General features: G+C 29.8%; 3 protein-coding genes across 3 annotated transcripts; all 3 read right to left on the bottom strand.

Annotated features, from left to right (window-relative positions):
• Positions 1-421: 421 nt before the first annotated feature.
• LOC145752078 (putative cytosolic iron-sulfur protein assembly protein CIAO1 homolog) lies at positions 422-1,652 on the bottom strand. Its single transcript, XM_082568283.1, has one exon. The coding sequence runs from the start codon at positions 1,650-1,652 to the stop codon at positions 642-644; it is 1,011 nt and encodes a 336-aa protein (XP_082424409.1). The 3' UTR covers positions 422-641.
• A 154-nt stretch (positions 1,653-1,806) lies between these two features.
• On the bottom strand, positions 1,807-2,304 carry LOC145753372 (small ribosomal subunit protein uS3m-like). Its single transcript, XM_082569785.1, has one exon. It carries the CDS (start codon positions 2,302-2,304, stop codon positions 1,807-1,809), a length of 498 nt encoding a protein of 165 aa, XP_082425911.1.
• Positions 2,305-3,256: 952 nt separating this feature from the next.
• LOC145753946 (rab5 GDP/GTP exchange factor-like) lies at positions 3,257-9,667 on the bottom strand. Its single transcript, XM_082570492.1, has 10 exons — positions 9,408-9,667; positions 8,926-9,233; positions 8,563-8,669; positions 7,942-8,114; positions 7,315-7,530; positions 6,991-7,093; positions 6,241-6,338; positions 5,420-5,584; positions 4,976-5,166; positions 3,257-4,388 (listed from the first exon to the last, which is right to left on the bottom strand). Exons 1-10 carry the CDS (start codon positions 9,510-9,512, stop codon positions 4,142-4,144), a joined length of 1,713 nt encoding a protein of 570 aa, XP_082426618.1. The 5' UTR covers positions 9,513-9,667; the 3' UTR covers positions 3,257-4,141.
• Between the last annotated feature and the right edge of the window lie 7,635 nt (positions 9,668-17,302).

Here is a 17,302-nt window from a genome sequence, read left to right as displayed (position 1 = left end):
TTTCATCTATTAAAAAAAGTTAAAAAAGGTTCATGTAGCAACAAAGATTTGTGAAGATTTATGGACAATATATGGTCATTAAAATAATAAAATAGGTCTTTTTATGTATTCCTTTTAACAAACCTTGATACATAAAGTCCTTAAATAAGTTGTAAAAAAGTATAAGAGATAGTTAACTTAAACTAAACATTAACATATTTTTATTAAATTTATTATTATTTAAAAACACACCTGTTATTGTAATTGTGATTAAGGTGTTTAAATATGAAGTAAATATTGATGTTTTCTGTAAATTCTTCTGTAGTATTTACTCACAATAAAATTTGATATTCTACGTTTTTCACTTTAACAAATTGTTTTTCAATTTTCTTATTTAAAAAGGTCTATATTAAAAAGAAATAATATTATTACGTTTAATTTTAGAATAAACAGAATAGAGAATAATTTTTTTTAGAATAGAGAATAATTTATAATTTTCACCACAAAAAACAGATAAATTGCATCAACATAAATATAGACCTGACTATGTTATAATGGTGGCACTGTTCTGCAATAAAGCGAATAATATTATCTGATATTCAAAAATTTAAATAATGGAAATTGATGATAAAAATAACCAACAAAAATTGTTTTAGCTTTAATCAAGGTTCCTTAACTTTCCATATTTTTATAGAACCATCGTCGCTACAAGAAGCCAAAACCCCGGGATGTTTTGGATTCCATGAAACGCAGTTTATGTCTTGTTCGTGTGCACTTTTTTTTAAAGTTACTAAATCAAAAGTGGGCTGAATATTAAGTCCGTTAGTTTCTTGTTCTTTGAATATTGCTATACTATCATCACCACTACCAACAGCAATCATATCAGTTTCATGACACCAATCTACAGAATAAATTGCTCGATTGTGATATCCTGATAAGGTGCAAACACATTTCCACCCCTCATCATTGGTTCCTGGGGGAATCCCCCCTGGGTTTCCAGCTTTAAAGCAAGACCATATTTTAATAGTTTTGTCATCTGAGCCTGTCACGATTTTATCACCGTCTTTTGACCAAGCCACTGACCACACAGTGGAGTTGTGTCCTGACAATGTCGAGAACACAAACCACTCGTCATCGTCTTCTTTGAACAATTTTACGGTGTTGTCGTAACTCGCCGAAGCAAGAATATCCTCATGGGGATGCCACGCAACATCTTTTACATCCTGCGTGTGTGCGGTTAAAACTCCTGCACACTCGAAATCCCCATCTTCATCAACTGCCCAAATCCAAACAGATTTGTCCCGCGAACAAGTTGCCAAAAAAGAACCAGAGCGGGACCATGCGACCGCTTTAACTTCATTTTCATGTCCCTCTAGTGTGGAGGAGGACTCAAATTCGCCAGTTCTTTTATCCCAAATACAAATAGTTGCGTCGAAACTTGCAGAAGCCAACATGTTACCACAAAGTGACCAGCCAACTTTGCGAACCGTTCGTTGATGGCCATCCTCCAAAATCGACTTGCAAACCCATTTTTCTCCCTCTTCACCCCAAATTCGAATCGACTTGTCAGTCCCACATGATGCAAGCAAAGTTCCTGTTGGGTTCCATTTTACATCCCACACCTTGTCGCTGTGTCCATTCAAAACATCAATACATTTTAACACTGATACCATTTTTACCTAAACCTAAACACATAAGCAAGCAATAGTTTATAATTTAATATTGCTATAGTGAAATATTATATATATATAGTCTACTGAAAATACATGTTGTAAAAACCAATTTTTAGACTAGTAATAAACTTCCAAAAACACGAAAAAATATAGATCACACATATCTGTACACTGCATCATCCTTAGTGGCCCCGTGTATAATCACCTGAACAATGCATCGGAAGTAAGCGCTAAGCATTTTTTCTGTGTAGCTTTTAAAAAGCACAATTTTCGTATTATAAATATAATCTGAATCGATCATCAAATTGATCTCAATAATGTTAAATCTTCGTTTGATTACTGGCTGGCCGATAATCATGCGATAAAAGGTTCCGAACACAAACTTTCGGATAAAAACATCTTCGTATTGTCGTTCATATGCAAAGTTTTCCCCATGCAAGTTGCCTGTATGGCAACTTAAGTATCCCTTTTTAATATTAATATCTTCGGGTTGTAGAGTGTGATCATAGGTTAACGGCTTCGACTTGGATTTTGTTGCCTTGTAACGCCCTGCCTTTATTCTACAGCATATTGCAGATGTGTGGATTGTTTTGGTGAACACTGGTGATAGTTTAGTAAAAGTCCCTTGGAGCAATCGATAGTTTAGAGACATTACCAACTGCCAATCATTAGGTTTAAGTAACTACAGAACTAAGAATCTCTTAACTCTGTATATAAATCTGTATATTGAAAAAGTGTTTAATGTTATGTAAAAGCAAAATGCACAAAATAAAAAATGGGTTGTAATTAGTTAGACTTGTAGGAGTTCTTTTTTTTGTATATATCTTTATCCTCGATGTGGGAAGGTCGAATGTGCGACCAAACATAGAGTAACATCAGTTACTCCGTCCCAGTTTGAGTTGCCTTTTAGCAGTTTGGGATATTATAGAGATTATAATTGCCCGGTAATTATGTTGCTGATTAAGTGCTGGCTCAGCAGGAGTTTATACCGTTTATAGCGCCTTACAAGGACGCTACAGCATAAGAGAAGTGAGGATTGAACCCACGACCTCATGGTGGTGTAACAAGTGTTCTTAACACTACACCACGCTGCCGGTTGTATATTGTGATTGGGTTTGTAATTAAACCCACCCCTTACCCTCCAAATAACAGTTGTATTATTATTACAGTAAAATTCTACTAGATATACAATTTATCATATTTAGTAATCCCTGTTTTGTTTTATGCATTATGCTTTTACGTGAGATCCTAAAAACGTCTTTAAATCAGCACGTGCATTCTTATGGTGGAGAACAAATTATTTGTAAACATGCACTTTATCATCATCTAACGGTAAACTTAAACTCATTGCACATATTTGGGTTATCCTCAAACAGATACTTAAGACATCGCCAATGTTGTTAGAGTAAACAGAATTATTAAAAAAATTGTGACCGAATTAAACCTTTTGTTAAATCGCAAATTAGCTTTACCTAGTTATGAAAAGCAAACTGTAGATTTTTTTTTTCAAAATAGGAATATTATACTAAGTTAATTTGTATGAGCATTACAATTTTAATGCAAACCTAGTATTTTCTAGATTATATAAATGTTGTTTTGTTTTTTTATTAAGTTAGCTATGAATAAATAAAACAACTATAAAGAACAAAGCTGAAATAGAATATATTCTGTACAACACAATAATACATTTTACCACTTTATGAAGATACAAGAAAAACTAACCAACAACTGACATCACAATCACCAACAAATGCATAGGAAATGGATTATGTTCTGTATAATTGGAAGCACCACATTAAGTAACTATTACAACCATCAGTACCATTTTTCGAATTAATGTAAAGAAAAAAGATGTCTAGTTGTTTAAACGTAAAAAGGTATTGTAATAGTTTTGTTTTTTTGGGCTCATGTGCACAGTTTCACAATTCTGTATGACAATTTGAAAATATTAGACGTAAATTTAAAATTATTAAATTTTTAATGAATCATTATAGTCGTTATACAAAAAGCAAAGAAAAACAAGGAGAGAAGATCATATAAATATATTTAATGCGCATTATACTAATAGTAAACAAAGTGATATTAAATAAAGTGTAATCAAATTAAAAAAGGTAACATAGTACAATTTACCCAAATACCTAGGCATTTTGTTAAATGTAAAAAGGATTATATTTTAATAATGAAAATGCAATAAAATGGTCACAAATAATCAACATTTCTAACTAAATTTTCTGTTCATATTTTTAATTTAAAAAGTCAATATGAAAATATTATTAAATTTTAAAATTATTTAAAAAAATAGTAACCTAATGTAATAAATCCTACCGAATATTTATAGACTAGCAAATGTAATGTTTATAAAATTAAAGGCAAGTCAAATTCAAACCTCAAAAGCATAAATCATTCTTTTAAATTGGTACAAATTCAAACACCGTTGTAGAGAATAGACTTAAATTTTTTTCAATTGTAAGAAATTTTAAGCAGAGTCATTATGGATTGGCTACAACTGTTGGAAGTATAGGTGGTGGTAAAGTTACAGTTATGTCAGCGTCTAGTGCAGATCGCGATCTTTCCCTACCACTTTCAATATGGTCATCACTTGAATTAGTCAAATGTGATTCGCTTTGATTGTGGTTATTTTTTTGAATTATAAGATTGACTTGGTTTTTAATTTTCTCAGAGTGACGACTACTTCGTTTTCGCATTTCCATCGCATCTTTGTATAACTTATCAGTTCTGCATGATTAAATTTAAATTTAAGGTTAAATTAATGCTATTGTGTTTTCTTATTGCCTGAGTTAGTCAAACATTAGTTGTTTTTATCAGAGCTATTTTTATTTAAACAATTGACTTTGTTTTTTATTTTTTCAATGTTATGGGCAGTGCATTTCTATAACCTCTTTCTGTAACTTTTTAAGTCTGTTCAATTAAATATAAATAAAAAGGTAAAAGTAAAACTATTGTGTTTTGAGAAAGACATTATTTAAATTAGACAAAGTTCGCTCATATTAGATTTTAATAACTTTCTCAACAACAGCTTAAGCCTAGTAAAAATATAATTATTTTTGTTAAATATAACAAAATTTGATTTACTTGATAGTAAAAAAAAAAATTTGATTTACTTGGCACTGATTTACTTGATAGTAACAACTTTACACAACTAAACGACAAATTTATAAAGTAAAAAAAATATAAAACAACCCCATATATTAAATTAAAATCCTCCTCACCTACAAAAAATAAACTGTTGGGCGAGGTTTGACTTAAATCATGAATTTCCAATTAAAGTAACCCATTAGATTTTATAAAAACTATAAACCCACCTTTCATGTAATGAAGCCAAGTCGTTGAGATTTTCATGCATTCTTTTTAAACCAGGACAAATAGTATCTTTGTCTGAAAGCGTTTTTGGTGATCTACCGCTCATGTAATCTGAGAACTCCTCATCTGTGAGCGAGAGGTTGGCGGCATTTAAACCAGTCTCGGCATTTTCGATAAAAGCAACAACGCAGCACTGGGATTAAGGTTGAATAAATAAAAATCGTTAATTTCATCTTAAAAAAGAACTAGAATCCTGTTAAATTAATATTTACTAAAAAAGAATGGCTTAAAGAAATAGATCAAAAAAAACTGTTACCTGTATTAACTTAAAGAAAATTTAACTTCATTTTATATTGCAATAGAAATTGGGATTTATATATTCCATACCATTTGAACTTCAAAAAGTCAAAAATAATAATAATTTTATCACAATACCACACAATTACCAGGTTAGTGTAATAATAAGCATCTTCCCCAGTCATAATATGAGTAGGGTTGGAAAATCGATTTATATATCGAATATTTGATTTTAATAATGGGGGGTTGGCTTTAAGAACAATGTAGATCAATGCTGGGAGAAACTCGTCAGCACTTGCTGCTTCCTCTTTTTCCTATTAATCAAATTAAATTTGATTTAAAATGACATTTATTTTAGGTAATGTAATATATAAAGTTAGAAATGTAAAAACCTAAAATTTATTTGTAATTTATTTTTTAAATTTCTATAACAAAAATTCAAAAGTTTTAGTTACTAACAATTGCATTGTTTATATTTAAAATTTGAAGATAATATATAGATTTATTTTTTAATAACTTTAAGTAAAAATATTTTAATTTTTTGCAATTAATATTTAAAAATAAAGGTCAAATTTAGTTGTTATTATTTTTTGTTTCCATTTTAATTTATTTGAATAGTTGTACCCTAGTAAATTAATGGTGGGTAAATATAACAAACATTTTTTATAGGATACCATTAAAAATTATCTATCAACCACATTTTATTTGTTGTGATTATAAAAACCAAACCAAATTGCCATTTCCCGAATATTATTTTAAGGTAAACAAACATTTTAAATAAATCATGGTAATATTATGTTTACCAAACCATTAATATAGAGATTAACAAAAAATAACATTTTATTTTAAATAGCACAGAAAGGCAAGAGCAGAGAGTAATTTAAAATGTGATACCTATACAGGCTAATTAGTAAACAGTTGAACTTGTTTGAATTTGTCTAGTCAATTAACTAACAAACCAACTTCTTACTTTCGAGAATTTGATTGCTTCAAAAATGTTTTTACTACATCTTGTAATGCAAGCTAATTTATCTTGTGGTGCACGTTTTGAATCCATTTCAATAATATCTAAACAAAACAAAAAATACGAATAAAGTTTGAATAAAATAGAATAAAAACGGACATTTTTAACAAAAAACACCATTTTTTTGTATTGTTATGCAAAAATTAAATAGGCTATACAAATATTTATTACTGAAAAATGATTTTTTAATTGTGGGCTGTTGTCAGTTATTTTAATATTACCAATGCACTCAAACGAAACAAAATAATATTATGTCAATAAAAGTTAATGAACACACATGTTAATGGACAATTCTACGAACTTAACAGCGGTGCAATTGAACTGTGTACTTTACACAATGACGACTAAACAAACGCAACAAGAATACTGGCTAATCAAAAAAGAGGAAACTCAAAATCTATTTTTTCCGCATTAGTTGTTTTATGGTAATAAAAGTCAAGTGAGCCTCTCACTGATTTTGTTTAAATATCATATGAAGTTTTAAAATTAAACAAAGCAACTTAATATGTATATACTGTGCGTGTGCTGTTAGTTTAATATACAAGCCTACCTAAAAAAAATCCCCCTACGAAAAATCCCTGCTTTTAATTTAGTAGTATTGCAACTTTGAATAAACATAATATTGTTTAAATTGCAACTAAGTTTTTTTGTTTTCTGGAAGTTAGAAAAACACAAAGGTTTAAATTATTTGCTTACCAGTAATTGCTTTGTCTGTGTATTTTGTAACGGTGGGTTTTGATTCGTCGATATTAGCATCCAACATCGGCGCTGTTATCCAATGAAAATTTCTAATTCGAGTCTACAGTATAAAAAATTTGTAAATAAAATGATAGTAAAATTTAAGAAAAAGTTATATATATATAACTGTCATGTGGATTACTAAAATTTAGGTGGTCATTTTAACACTGTTATTAAAAGACTGAATTTAAAAAAAAATCTCCGTTGAAAAAGTCAAAATTTGGGCATTTAAATAAATTTAAGGTGTGGTTTATAATAAAAAAATATCATTAAAAAAAGAACCTGAACTTTCAAATCCTCCAGTTCATCGTCTGTACCATCACTACAAAACACCGTCCGATATAACCGCGTCATTAAGAATTTCTCGATATTATCCATAATTCCTTCCTGACTGCCTGCTTCAGTATATTGTTTAAAAGCAGTATGTGACATCAACCTTTCCCCCATGGTTTGGTAAAAATATTGAACCATTTCTGATTGTTCATCAATAGATTTCTCCTATTTCGACAAAAAAAAATTAGGGATAATGTGTAGTTTGTGGTTCTTAAATTAACTTATTACTTGTATGGTCCTTACCAAATACTATATTACTTTTAACAGTTCTTTGAAACACAGCCTACACCAATTTAGTAAATATTATATAGACTATCAAATAATGAGTTATAATTATTTTCTTTTTGCAATAAAAAACAAATAAGAACAATCTGGTTATCAATCAGCCAAACGATATGTCTATTTTTATATTAAAACTAATAGAACCTTCTTAAAATGTTTTACAAATGACAATACAACAAATTAAATAATGTGTCTGAATTATTGTTTCAGAAAATAATACAAAATATTATCCGTAAATATTAAGAAAATAAATAGGTAATAAAAGAAACAAATACATAATAAACAAATACTTACATTGTGTGTATGCAGTCTGTCCATAAAAATTCTGCACTGATTTAGAACATCTTTTGCCGCAGGTTCTTGAAAAGCTTTGATAAAATCAAGAAAGTTACTCGACGCCTTGCTACTTTCAAAACTTTGTTGTCGCTCTGTTTTTGGCCAGGGTAATTGCTGGTTGGTAGAAGTTTCTAAAAAAATAAAGGTTTTAATTTTTAATTTATAAATAAATATATTTTTTTAAAGAGTATATACATTAAAAAAGATGGACAACTACCATTAGTTAAGATACTAATTTTTTTGCAGTTTTTTTGTTAAAACTTTTTAATACATTTTTAATACCCAAAAAATTTAATTGAACTTTCATATGCCTGCTTGAATTGTTTAAATTTAGACCAAAATTGTTTGACTAAGTTTTTGTTATTTACTAATAAACAGGCAATTCAACGAAACTTATTTTGAATTACTTAATGCAGTGAGTAATTAATGATTGTAATAATGTATATTTATTTGTGGTATTAAAAGAGTTGAGTAGTAGTATTAGTACTTGAATAACCTTAGGCTTAGTTACTAAATCTATTAATAAAAAGTTTGTAATTTTTAAAATAGTAACAAACAACTTGTAATTATTTTTCTTACTCTTAGGATGTTTGTTATTGTTTGTCCCTGGGGAAAATAACTTTTTAAAAGTTCGTTGGTGAAAGCCTTTTATTTGGCCCTTTTTCTCCTCAAAATTTGTAAATGATCTAAGTAAAAAACAATTAAACTTAAAAATTGCTGAAACCAGTGACAAATTTTAACAGTGTATATTTACATTTGGCACAATTTTACAAATTACAGTAGATATAATATATCATAAATTTTAGCTATATTTACATTAATATTGCCAAGTCATAGTAAATTAAATTGTCCTTCAGCATTATATAAAATCAACCTAATCTCAAATATACTTTTTTAATTAACTAATCACACTGTATTGCCTGACTAATTTTTTTAATTCACCTTGCTAAACCTGGTGATTCACGATCTTCTTTATTTATTGAAGTGTCTGATTTTGAGCCCTGTGGAGTAGAAGGTGCTGATGCAAAGCTTGTCATAAAAGGCACAGGCGATTGTTTATCTTGTTGTTGATCACTTTGCTGTTGTTTCTCATGTTGTTGTTGTTGTTCATGTTGTTGTTCCTGCTGTTGTTGTTTTAATATTTGATTCTCCTCACGCTGAAGTTTTTTTGCAAACTCATGATCGAGAGTTATTTGGTTTTGCAGAACTTCTTTTTGGTAAACTTCTCTCCAGCATTTTGAACAATATCCCTTAAAAATAAAATAATAAATTTAAAAATATTAAATCATAAACTTTAATACAAAAAAATGAAAATAATTACAATCATGTTATATCAAAATTGCACAAAAAAATACATAAAATTAGATCTAACAATTACATATTTTTATAAACAAATTTGATCTAATTTCAGAATTTATGTTTACCTGCCACTGTGGATTTCCATAAAATCCACAACCATTTTTGCACAATAAATCTGACGCAGCAACATGAATTCCTCTACGCTGGCTTGTTTCACGAGTAAGTGACATCTTAATATATCACTAAGCCAAAAATTTAAAACAACGTTAGCTTACTTCTGCACATTGTAATTAGAAGTTAGATTTTTTTGGAATGGTACGTCCCGTCGGATAACGAATTATATCTCGCGTTGCCGTTGAATATAAATTATTTCCAACTTTAAGCGATTCTTAAGCTACCTTTAACATTTTAACATAGTCTGCGAAGTTTTTATTACAAAAGCTTCGACCTTTTTACGACAGTCAGCATTTACAACAGACATAAATGCATATTAGGTAACTGAGTCAGAGGCACAAAGCAAACTTTACGCTCTGCTGAAATTAGAAAAAGGGCCTTTTTTAAGTCGATTGGTAAAGTGGCGTGATCACTGGAAATGAAAAAAATTATTTTTTATTTATAAGGAACAACAAATTAACTTTCTGATTAAAGTTAAAGTTTTTATTACTTAAACTTATAAATTTTAAATATTTGTGGTACACGTGAGTTTTAACAGGCGGCCTCAGTGATTAAATGCTGGACTAAGCTAGGGCATCACCATATGAGGCTCTTTGTTCGATTCCCACCTACTGCCAAATGTTAAAGCAATAGGAAAGTCAACAAACAACCAGTATACTAAGTAAACAATATTAAAATTGGCAATAAAAAACGGATAACAAAGCATAGTTATTTACGCTGGCGTGGCCGCGAAGTTGGACCCTCACAAATGATAAATAAATACCAAAACCCATTAAACGTTCTTCTTTCTTTTGCTGTTTTTTAAATGAATTTGCTCAAATTACTAGACACGGAAAAATACGACTATTTAATTTTTTACAATTTAATTTCTTACTAAACAACAACTCACGTGCTCTCCAAAACGCAATTTGAAATGGAACATTTTATTGAAAAAGTACTTGAACACAAGTTGGCTGAAAAAAACTAAAATTTTAAAGGAACACAGTTCTTATAAGCAAAAGCATCACCAATTATTGTAATATAGTCAAATTAAGGGCAATTTAAGACTGGGCTAGGTATGCCAAAGTAACTATTTAATTAAGCTGTGATTTCAGTTATTACATCAGGAACAAATATTTTAAACAATCTGCTTCGGTTGACTTTTGAAACAAACACTGAACTTATGAACAAAGAAAATAAATTAATACATGTTAAGTAGTGGTGTAAAGATAGTTTGCACTTTGGGCCATTTTGTATCTATCCTGATTGAGGCGATTCATTTTCAACTTTTTTAGCAGCATCAACAAGTGGTGCTAATAAAACTTCCAATTGTGATATGAAAGGCACATAGTGATCCTTTTCACCGCTATTTGCCATGTTCAGGTAGAGCTTAACTACAGGTTGTCCATCCTGTGGCAAGGAAATGATTTTGCACATTACTACCTTACTTCCGATCAGATTTGCCATAATCTCTAAGACCGACATTTCTGGAATATTTTCAGGCAGTTTAACGTCGGTGAGAATACACATTATAGCCTGAATTGGATATGACAGCATTTCGAGAGAAGAACAGCGTACAAGTTCACCTTCTAGTATCTCTGTTAAACCAAAATCCACATACTCCACTAGGACAAGATCTTTCTCAGAATCACGTGCTAATACTTTTGCTCTATTCCACTGATTATCTTCACTGAAGCATGCAAAACAAGGAGTACCGGGTTCAAAATTGGTTAAAACAGGAAGCTGTGAGACGTACTCGTCACTGTAGATTTTCGGAGATGCTGTGATGCTTATAAAGATAATATCAAAACGTTCGATGTGTGTAACTTTACATTTAAATGTTTTGTTAAGTCTTGGTAATTTAGCAGGTTTGTATTGGCAACTGTCACCCTTTGCCTTGGAAATCTTATTAGAAATTTGCTTAAAATTAAATTTGTAATCAATGTCATTAGTTTTGTTTGAAAAGTCTTCCTCAGACTCTGAAGAGTCATTTTGAACATCTTGGTGTGGCGAATTTATGTGACTATTAGATTTATGATCTTCTTTAACAATGCAGTCTGAACCTAAATCAAATTTGATAATTTCTTCTTCACATTTATTATCTGGAAAAAATAGACATTTTTAAATACATGGGATATCTGTAAAAAACAGAATAGATTTACTGATTCGCTTCTAATTTTATATAAAATATACACTTTGTGCATTAACATAAAAAAGAGGAAATTGATTATCCTAATAAGAGGTTGAAGAATAGTAAGGGAAAATAGTTTGTGGTGATACTATTTTTTACCATGGTTGTCTTTTATTGGTATAATAGGCCATGGTAAATAGCTTGATTGTAATCTTTCAGCTTCAGCCTTTTGATATCTCTCAGATGCTATTTGTAATGTCATTTCAAAATTGGATAATGGCTTATCTGAAACTCTGTAAAATAAATATCAGAAAACGTCATTTTAACCACTTAACATTTTTTGGGTTTAATGTTGCAACAATTTGGCACAATCAACAAAAAATTGCCTTTCTGTATTTGCAACATCCGGAAGAGCAAATCCCTGCATCACCAGCTCTTTATTGACCTCTAATGTTTCATCGTTTTTTGAAACAAACAGCTTTACAGAAGTTGGCATCCATTTCTTATCAGCATTCAAATCTCCAGTTATCATCATTGCACAATCATTTTCCAATACCAAATCCTAAAACAATAAAAACAAATTTTTATTAAAAATTTAATTTTAAGAACTGATCTATAAATCTAATTATATCAAATACAGTATACACTAGCTTATAAAACAAAGACTAAAACAATGGATTGCTAATACATAGGCTTAACTTGTAACATCTTTAAAAGGCAATAATAATGCTCTTACTATTTGCCAAGACTATCTATTACTCTATTGGCCTGTCTGTAAATAATATGCCATTTGGTCAAAAAAATACCAAACTGGCAAAATATAAAGATTAGGTAGTCTAGATAACAAAATTTATTCTTTGGTCAAAAAGTCAGTCCTCTCACATTGAAAAAAAAATTTCTCAAAATACCTGAAGTGATTGACAAGCATTCGAAGTCCACTTGTGACTTCCTCCAGCTGGTAAAATAAATGAAAGACAACAATGTGTAAGAAGAGGTTTATCCACACAAAATTCTTTCTTTAAAGGTTGAATGCAGGATAAACTTGTGACTTCAGATCGGCCAAAATCGACAAGATTGACGACAATAGAAGATTTCTTTAAAACAAATTAGAAATATAAAAATGACAAGAAAACTTATTTTTATTTAAGTTCACTTACATCCTCATTAACTGATTCTAGTATTCCTCTACACCATCTTTTCTCAATACTCGAATAAATTGCACAGACATTTCCTCTTTCCAATTCTTTAAACTCATCCTTAATAAAAAAGATTACCATATTCACATAAATTATATATGATGTTGCTCAATTAAAAATATCTAATTATTACTTAAGATTAAAATTTAAAATCAAAAAAAATAATATATCAATGTAACAGTTTTAGGATTTGTTTGCTTAAAACCTTAAAAAAGAAAATAAATAGAAAAATAAGGCTTGACAAAAAATAGGCAAAGACTATACCAGTTAGAAAAAATAATTTTACAGAAAAAGAAGAATACTTTCTAGAAGTACACACTATCAATAAACCCGTAAGAGTAAAATCTGGTTTCTGAGATTAGAAAATAATTTAAAATAATAATTTAGTACCTTATTTTTAATATCAGCTGAGTAATGTTTATGAACGAGTTTTACTAAGTTGTTACATTTTTTCCATTGCTCGTTTGTTTTTACATAAATTGATGCAGGAGACTTTGCTACCAACACCCGAATCTTTATTTTGTCATCATCTTTACTTGGGTTCTGATTGTTTGGTTCGCTTTGTTCTGTCCTACGAATGGTTGAATGGTCATTTTTGGTATTTTGATTGGTTAATGTGATTGTTTCTGTGTTCGGATTGGCTAAATGCCCACTTTCTATCTTTTGATTGGTTGATTGGCAAGATACTGTATCCTGATTGGTTGGCAAGTCAAAGTTAATCTCGGGTGTTAAAAGCAAGGATTCCTTATTGACATTCCCAAAATTTTCTGCATCTTTAATAACTACATAATCATACAAATATAAAAAACAAATTAATCCACCGTCATGTATATATATATTTTTTTGTTTAAAAAAACAGCTGTTTTATTACATATTTACTTTCTAAATTTTTATTAAGTTATGTTTTGCACAAAACCAGCAACTTAGGAAAATCTTTTTTTTTAATCATTTTTAGTGACCAACCTTCATTTTCTGTAGAAGCAAAATCATTTGCTTTTTTGTCAATCATTTCCTCTGCGAAACCTTCCCTTACAAGTCGTTTGTTGATCGACAAACATTGATAATCAGCTTGATAATCAACATCGTCGAACAACTCAACTTTGTAGATTCCCTCGTCGTAGGACCTCATCAACAAAGTTTGTAAAAAAAATTTAAAATTATTAATTTTGATAACCGTGTTTAAAAAAATCTCTTAAAATAAATATTGCTTATTAAATTAAAATAATCACCTGCTACTATAACAGTTTAACAAAAAAAAATTTGTTTAAACCAATTAAGTAAAATTAACAGACTGCATTATATTTGTCATAATGTGATTAACATTTTCAACTATTTAATACCTGATATAAATCACCCATGTACCACAAACAACATTTTTTTTTATAATTTGTAGGCTTTTAAATTAGACAACCATTTATATATATAAATATACATAATCAACTCAACCCCTTAAACAATTTTTTGTCATAGAAATATGAAAATTTTAACTATTAACCTGACATCAACTATTAAGTAATTGTCATTGGATGCAAGTTCAAGGAATCTATCTTTGCACTCAGATGTCCAATCCTCATCTTTGTTCAACTTCTTAACATCACTCAGTTTACACCTAAGCGCTTGATAAGGTAGCTCCATCAAATTTTTTGGAATTAACAAGGTTTCCCTAACATTTACCAATTTTTCGTTACCATAGTCCACAAATAAAACCTTGACCTAAAAATTAAGTATATATATATTTAATAAAAAATTAAAATTATTTTACTGAAAAACTCAGTTTTACTATTTATATTTTGTCAAAATACACAAATGTAACATGATTTTTATTATAAAAACACCAACAACTTTAAGCAAAAAAGTTTACTTGCCTTCTGCTCTTTCGTAAAAACGCTGATAACATTTGCACGAAACCACATCTCGTATTCATCACAATACGCCAGACATGGTAAATCAATGGTTGGGTTTAACACTGCATAAGGACAATCTGGGTTTAGGATTTCAAATAGTTTTCCCTGACAAAATTGTTGAATTTTGATCGTCATTTTGTTGAGATAGTCGCCATTGCTATCTGTCAGTTGAATACAGAAACTAAAAAAAAACTTTAGATGTAATGTGAAATGGGCAATTATTATTAATGAATAAAAAAAGTTTTATTACCTGTCTAGTGAATGAAAGTTGCAGATGACAGCGGGCACAAAACTACCAGGAGTTAGGATTGTTGGGGTCAGATATTTTGCTCTTTGAGTTAAATTAATCCTTGGCGACTTAACATCTGATGTAGGAATTGGATCCTTGCTAAATCTGAACAAAAAGTAGTTGTATTAAAACCCCTCAAAAAATTCATCCAATTTACTTTAGGGGAAGTTTCATAACTGGGTTACTTTTTTAGGGGGTTACTGTTACCCAAGCTTACGTTGCTTTGTTAAGAAATAGCATTGCCTCTCGCACAGAGACTTTAATTTCCGGATCAACATCATCTGGAGCAGGTTTATGAAGATCTGCAAATCTTCTTCCCGTATCTCGTGCGATCGTTGTCATGAGAACGAGCTCATTCGCAACCAACTTTGTAAACAAGTGGCCAGCCTCTAATGACCAACTGTCACCTATTGGGGAGATTCCAACTATTGAGCAAGGAATAGCCAAAGGAGGAATTCGCTGGAGGTTAAAGGAAAGAGATCGAATGCACGAAACCTAAAATAAACTAAAAATTTTTCTGAGAAAGACCAAACAAGTATTGCGAGAAAGACCAAACAAGTATAAAGACCAAACAAGTATAAATAAAATAAAAAACAAAAAAATAAATTCTTTTTTATTCTTTAGTGTGGACTAATTTAAATACATAAATTTAATTGACGTCATCTTAACCTTGGTTTTCTCAAAATTTCCATAATCGATAAAAAAAACTTCAATCTCATCATTTGCTCCAGCCGTTTCAGGATCAAGGATGTTGTTTCCATCCTCCTCCTTCTCCTTCTTAAAAACTTTGGTGACTCTGCACCGATACCATTTCCTGTTTATATTGTATTTCGCCACACACAATTCTCCGATTCGAATACAGTTAAAAAATTCGCTATCTCTTGGAGGTCGATTGTTATACATCTAAAAAAAAACGTTGTTACATCGGAAAAAAATTTTTATGACATTGCAGCAGCTAGAATGAAACACAAGACTTTTGTGAATGCCCCAGGCAAAATTTGTTTATGATGTACCTTTAACTGATTTTCGATCTGCGAGATCTGGTTACGATCACGTTCCCGCTGCACAAAAAAGTCTTCAGGGTTATTGATGAAGATCACATACACAAGCTCCTGATTGCTGATCGAGGACATTTGGGACAAGTCCATATTTAAAGAATTACTTTCCAATATCTAAACAAGTATTAAACATACTTTGATCATGAATAATAATACCTTTAACTAACTTATAATTTTAACGGTTCTTGTTAAGCATTTCATTACTTTTACAGTTCTTAAAAATATATAAATTTATACCCTAATCACTAGTTTTGTTATTATTTTATAATCTTGATAACTTATGTATGGGCCCAGTTTTCTTATTAATTTTAAGAACTATTATTATTTTGCAGTCACAGAAATGAACTTTTTTAATTTTAAACTAGCATCCCTTACTTTACACAATAAATAAATACATAACAAAAAAACTTATCTCCTTACATCTGAACCATCACCAGATTCTGTTGTTGTTGATTCTGCTTTAATTTGTTTTAACAAATCAAGATCAGCATTTTTAATGGAGTATTTTAAATTTTGTTTATCTTTAATTGAGCCCCATTCTTTGTTGATCGAAAAAATGTTGTCATTTATAATAAATTGAAATCTTGAAAAGCTTTAAAATGATTTAAAGTGTTTATATATTACTGAAAACAAAGTAAATACAACTAAATTTCTAACTGCCTTTAGCCTAGGTCAGCATAAAAAAATAGAACCTAACCTTTTTCCGTCGATTTTATTTTGATTTTCATCTTTTTCTTCTTTAACTTTTACATCCAACTTCTTTTCCTCATCTAGAAGGTCTTTTTCTAGTACACATGGAATATCTTTCACTTTTTTAAGTTCTTCCATAATCTTCAGTGGGTTTACCGAAAATATCTCGTTTTCATTGCCAGCATTTAAAATCTAATAAAAAGGTGTTTTTATGATACCTTTAGTTAGTAGAGGTTGTTTAAAATTTTATAGTTAGAAAACAGGATATTAAAAATATATTTTTTACACAACTTTAATCTTAAACTCTTGTGAGAATATTGACTTAATAGCTTAAAAAAATTCTTAATTTTAAAAATCACAACACAACTTACTCAAGAGCTTTGTGATTTAAGGCTTAAATAAAATAAGAAGTTTTCGCCCATTGAGAATAAATATATACATAAAAAATAATTTTACCACTGAAGCATCAGAACAGAGACATTTAAGTACTTCCAATCTATTAACAGCATCACCACGTATTGTAATCAACTCCTGGATTTTGGTAACTGACATTTTTTCTAACTCATTTAGCATTCGAAATAAGTTTGACTAAAAAAAGG

This window comes from Corella eumyota, chromosome 5 (assembly GCF_963082875.1).
Source record: "Corella eumyota chromosome 5, kaCorEumy4.1, whole genome shotgun sequence".
NCBI lineage: Eukaryota > Metazoa > Chordata > Ascidiacea > Phlebobranchia > Corellidae > Corella > Corella eumyota.
This window is presented reverse-complemented; position numbering and strand designations above follow the sequence as displayed.

Coding starts and splice junctions, on each gene's coding strand:
- LOC145753372 (XM_082569785.1), bottom strand. CDS start 2,304: ATGTCTCTAAACTATCGATTGCTCCAAGGGACTTTTACTAAACTATCA.
- LOC145753946 (XM_082570492.1), bottom strand. CDS start 9,512: ATGTCACTTACTCGTGAAACAAGCCAGCGTAGAGGAATTCATGTTGCT. Junction 9,234..9,407: donor ATGGAAATCCACAGTGGCAG/GTAAACATAAAT, acceptor TTTATTTTTAAG/GGATATTGTTCAAAATGCTG. Junction 7,531..7,941: donor ACAGACTGCATACACACAAT/GTAAGTATTTGT, acceptor TTGTCGAAATAG/GAGAAATCTATTGATGAACA.
- LOC145752078 (XM_082568283.1), bottom strand. CDS start 1,652: ATGGTATCAGTGTTAAAATGTATTGATGTTTTGAATGGACACAGCGAC.